We start from the raw sequence: 5,227 nt of genomic DNA on the forward strand, positions 1-5,227 counted from the left end.
CATGTTCTGCAGAGAAGACACCACAAAAGGCTTACAAATACTACTAGATGACAAAGCAAACAATGTCAGCATGAAGTATATCACTATGAAGCATGATGGAGACCTTATACATGAGAAAATCCAGGTATGCATTTCAAATACTTTCTATGTTGCAAGAAACATCAGCCACTTAAAGTAATGTTTATTGCCATTTCAATTGCATGCTTTTAAATTTTCTGCAGTTTGTGTTAAAGTAAATTTGATACACATGTCCCTAATATTTGATTAGGAGAACATGGCCCTTTTCCATGCTGATCCTGTGTCAAGAGAATGGCAGTGTTACCTGGACTACGCTGATGAAGTGGTAGCTGAGGGGCTTTTCAAACACATACGCCACAGCCTTCAGTTTTTTGTGGAAAACATGGCGACAAAACCAAACCAGGCTCCTCTTTTTGAGATTCAGTTAGTGCTGAACAGTACGGGGAAGACCTTCTATCCTCCAGTGGAGCGAGGAAGAGCAGATGGATTCTATGAGCTGGTAGAGGGACTTATCAGGAATGTTTTCAAGACGTCAAAAAGTATCAGAAGAGTATCTGCTCCACTCAGCATGGAAAGCTATGAGGTACTACGGTGCTAAATTAAATATTAATTCCTTTATGTTTAAAACTCTACCAATACAAGTCTTGAAGTTGAATCATGGCATCTGGACCTCAAATCTTCCCTCTTCAGACGTTTCACCACTCGTCCAAGTGGCTTCATCCACTTGGAGCAGATGGCATGACTCAACTTGACCTGAATAAATGAGAACCCTCACAGATCTATAATGATTCCCATTCTTTGGTTTCACTTCAGAAGTCTCATATGAATCTCATATTATTTTTTTAAGATCTCCTTATCTTTTCAGGCTGCATGAAAGTATACTAATTTGATTCTTCCTCAAATATTACTATATTTTTTCCATACATCTCACAGGATCTACTGAATGGGATCTCAGATTTGTTGGACTTGAGAAAGGAAATCATGGAGCGAGTAGAGAGCTCTCTGATAAAAGCAGAGAAGTACCAGCAGAAGTTTGATTGCTACACTCCACTGTGGCAAGATGACAAGAAAAAGTTTCTCAGTCAGTTTCTCCAATCTGGCTATGCACTCACAACTGAGGAGGTGGATGTTTACAGAGCAGATATGCTTCCTGAAAGCCCTCCTACAATCAGTAACTTCAAGGAACAGGTATCATTTTATTAAAGTGCTTTTTATGTATTGTCATTGTTTACTAAAAGCAAACAAAAAATGTTTTCTTGATTTTACAGATTGACTATTATGAGGCTCTGAATGCTGAACTTTCTGAGTTGGAAGACTTTGTAGTGTTTGAGGGGTGGCTGCGAGTGGACATCAAGCTCTTCAAAGCCGGTCTTCTGAACACTGTAAACAGATTGAGCTGGCTTTTCAAGGACTACCTCTTGACACATTTGACTAATAGGTAAATATATCTAAATAAATCTCAACAATTTAGACCAAACTCACTTGAGCTGTTCTCATTGTGAAACCTTTTCCATGCAGTTTTGATGAGCTGCGGAAATTCCTCCGGACCACCACTGACGGCCTCAGGCATTCTTTGACTGAAGGAGATCACAAAGGCTTTGTAGACGTTCTGAAACACCTGCTGGCTGTCAGAGACAAAACAAGCACCACTGACAAGATGTTTGAGCCACTCAGGGACATAATAAGCCTTTTAGAGAGCTATGGAGTGACAATTCCAGAGGTGTTTTACTCTCAAATGGAGGTAAGAAAATGTGTTTAAAAATCCTTATTGATTATTGCATTTTCCTTAACTTTAAATTAAGCCATTTTAGACAAAGGCAAAACATTCAAAAAATATTTTTTGCAGCCCAGTCTCAGTAAAATGCGTACATATGCCACGATTTGGGAAATACCGTGTATAATATACGCCAAAACCGGTTTTTGCGTGCATATAATACGCGCGGTCCTAAACGTGTTAAAGACTGTTTTTCACGTTTGACACGTCCCCTGGTGGATCCGTGAGCATCACAGACAGCCCCACAACCGAACAATTTGCTTTTCTAACCCTAACCATAACCGTAATCCTAACCTTAACCAGGAACGACGTCATTTAGAAAAGAGTCGGAGGATTTCTGACCACGTGATCAAAACGAAACCTAAAAAGTCGTGTATATTGTACGCCGACGCAACCTATCCTCTACCATTGCGTATCATATGCACGCAAAAAGCGTGTTTGGCGTATATTATACACGGTATTTCAGAGTGCAAAGTCGTGGCATATGTACGCATTTTACTGAGAGTGTGTTGATTTTTTGTGTGTGTTACTGTAACAAAAAAAACCAACCATGTTCCCCACAGGAACTTCCTGAAATGTGGAACGAGACTAAAAAACTGACCTTAAAAGTGTCGCAAGAGGTGGCCCCCATGCAGAGTGCAGAAGTGATCATTTTGCGAAGACAGTGCATGGATTTTGAGGTCAAAAAGCACCTTTGTGATTCAGATCTAATAATTATTTTTAAAAAGATTGCTTCTCAAATCTCTGTTTTCTTACTTGACCGTACAAAATGAACTAAACAACAACAGATATAAACAATGAGAAATTACACCTGTCCGCACAAAAATACACAAAGTTGACAACAACAAATGTCATTTCATTTCAGATGAAACTCAGTGAATTTCGGAAGAAGTTCCAGACAGTAGCGCCCTTCAAATATAATGCCACCAGCCCCCACATTTGTCTGGAGAAAGTACGATTTCAATCACAATAACAATGTCATCAAAAAGTATTGCATTGCGTGATTCATTGAATGTTTATTGCTATTGTTTGTTTTCTAGTCTGAAAAAGAAATCTTTGATATGGAGAGGGAGAAGGCAAAGTTACATGAGTCTTCAAATCTGCTTGATGTAACTATTTCTGACTTCAGAGACATCAAACAATGCAGGCGAGAGATCACTCTCCTCAAAGATTTGTGGGACAAAGTGATATTTTTCCAGGCAAGTACTTCAATCGTTAGAAAGCACTGAAATGTCACACGTGTTGAGGTGATAAGCATCACTCCTGTGTCTATGTGGCAGAGTTAGTCAATTCGTAGGAATAATTTCCAGAATGATTTTTTTGCCACTAAATGTCACAATTAAGCACTACCAGTCTCATAACCCATGATCTTTTTTTTTCGTAGAAAAGAGTGGAAAGCTGGTCCGTAATCAAATGGAGGCAGATTAACGTGGACCAGATAGATGCTGAAGTTAGGAAATTTGCCAGGGTGAGGTCCCCAACAGTACTGTATGACATCTTCCTTTTTACCGTTTCACTGTTATCTTTAAATGTTGTTTATAAAGCATTCTCCTGCAAAACAAATTCTGTGTACCTGCCTTCTGCACAAAGGACTTGCAGAAGCTTGATAAAGACGCTCGTGCTTGGGATGTGTACACTGGGCTAGAACTTCACGTAAGGGACATGCTGACTTTACTGCGAGTTGTGAGTCAGCTACAAAACCTGGCAGTCCGAGAGCGCCACTGGGTTCAGCTAACTATAAAACTGGAGGTATGCATATCACACACAAGTCTTACTATTTGTTCCTTTTTGTATGACATATAAACTTTTTATCATGCCAGTGCTTTTATTTTTAAACAGATGAGCTTCAGTGTGACTGACAATACCACCTTGGGGGAGCTTTTGGCTTTGAAGCTTCATATGTTTGAAGATGACGTTTGCAAAGTAGTAGAACAGGCAGTCAAAGAGATGGCCATTGAGAAGGTTTTCTTTCACCTACGACTTTTTTTAACATCAATTTAGCCATTGTGTATGAATAAAATTACATTGTGCAATGTATTTCAGCTTTTAATATAAAACTATATTTTTTAATTTTTACTACACTTGTAGTTACAACCACCATTATTTGTTTCAGATTGTTACGGAAATAAATCAAGCATGGGCCTCAAAAGAGCTCTTGTATGGAGAACACGATCAAAGCTCAATACCTTTATTAAAGTGTGATGAAGAACTCATTGAAATGCTGGAGGACCACCAGGTAAACATCCCATTTGTTGACTAAGACAGCATGTGGTGTGATGTGTGTAGAATCTAGAACTTTACTGTCAAGTGTTTCTCTGGGAGAAGGAAAGCTAGTTAAGGTCGGACGGCGGACCACGAGAAGGGTGGTCCTGTCTGAGTGTCTAACAGGACCACTGTACCTATTGAGGCCTTAGATTTACAGCTGGTGGGGAACGCAGGGTATTGTTGCATTGTGTTTCCCTTTGAACTAGCACACCAGATGTATCGGGGAGTTACAGCCAGCAATTAGAAGTTTAGTGTCCACATCTTTACTGAAATGCTCAGGTTGCCATGCCACTGAGGTGGAATGTGTTTTCTCATATGTTACGACTGGCTTGGAGTCTCAACACAATGAGGAACTCAACACCTAAGTTAAACGCTAAATTTTATTTATTTACCACAAAAAAAACCAAAAAAAATTCCAACATAGGAAATCAAATGGAGCCTCTGTCAGGGAGCTGAGAGAGAGTGAGGGTGGAGAAAGGAGCTACTTTTTTTTCTTTTTTTAAATCAGTCTTTATTACACTGTGGTACTCTATCCTAAAAAGAGTAAGCATGTAAAGGAATCTAAACAAATACAGTGCAATGAATGATGGAAAACACCCCTTTCCTGATACTCTTTGTATTGCATCATAGTTTATAGAATCTGAGCCATAAAGACCCACAGCATGACTGGTACTTAACTGTTAAACATACAGCTTAAGGTCACTATTGGTTTGTGACAGCAGCTGGAGTGTTGAACCTGTTTAGGCCTCAACAGATTGAAGCAAGGGTCCAAAGCAAGGCTAAAACCCCTTTTTATGACACTATGCTTACATCGGTCTGCAGAGAATTTCTTTATAAAACAGTATTGTCAAGAATAGAAGACGTATTTGTCAACCTACAGCTCACATGTAAATGGTACTGCAAAGTGAGGAGACACTACCAATGGAAAAGAGACGAGAATAGTTTTTAATCTTAGAAGGCACATCACACTTGGTGTCCCAAATCAGAGTCTTGGTGGAGCTAAGGAAGTCAGTTAAAGGGGAATCAAACTTAAGCCAAAATGCTCTGTAATAATAAGGAAGTGACATCTCTCATTGAGCGAGGTAAACGGGAACCTGAGGAGTAACTTTAATTGTATTATCTAATAGCTGTATGGGAGCTGAACCAATCTTCTTAGCAAGATAAAAGTAG

The 5,227-nt window shown here is 39.3% G+C and overlaps 2 protein-coding genes across 2 annotated transcripts in view; both read left to right on the forward strand.

Annotated features, from left to right (window-relative positions):
- Nucleotides 1-51, forward strand: part of dnah9 (dynein, axonemal, heavy chain 9) — a 5,985-nt gene extending 5,934 nt beyond the window's left edge. Inside the window, exon 14 of the mRNA XM_036215901.1 lies at nt 13-51. Within this exon, the coding sequence (XP_036071794.1) occupies nt 13-51 (39 nt within the window). The remainder of the gene's footprint in view (nt 1-12) is intronic.
- Nucleotides 7-5,227, forward strand: part of LOC112143295 (dynein heavy chain 11, axonemal) — a 36,205-nt gene continuing 30,984 nt past the window's right edge. Inside the window, exons 1-12 of the mRNA XM_024267144.2 lie at nt 7-124; nt 269-601; nt 952-1,206; nt 1,287-1,456; nt 1,537-1,759; nt 2,356-2,472; nt 2,658-2,744; nt 2,833-2,991; nt 3,177-3,260; nt 3,383-3,541; nt 3,632-3,754; nt 3,906-4,028. Coding sequence (XP_024122912.1) covers nt 71-124; nt 269-601; nt 952-1,206; nt 1,287-1,456; nt 1,537-1,759; nt 2,356-2,472; nt 2,658-2,744; nt 2,833-2,991; nt 3,177-3,260; nt 3,383-3,541; nt 3,632-3,754; nt 3,906-4,028 — 1,887 coding nt within the window. The 5' untranslated portion in view covers nt 7-70. The remainder of the gene's footprint in view (nt 125-268; nt 602-951; nt 1,207-1,286; nt 1,457-1,536; nt 1,760-2,355; nt 2,473-2,657; nt 2,745-2,832; nt 2,992-3,176; nt 3,261-3,382; nt 3,542-3,631; nt 3,755-3,905; nt 4,029-5,227) is intronic.

Source organism: Oryzias melastigma, linkage group LG16 (assembly GCF_002922805.2).
Source record: "Oryzias melastigma strain HK-1 linkage group LG16, ASM292280v2, whole genome shotgun sequence".
Classification (NCBI taxonomy): Eukaryota; Metazoa; Chordata; class Actinopteri; order Beloniformes; family Adrianichthyidae; genus Oryzias; species Oryzias melastigma.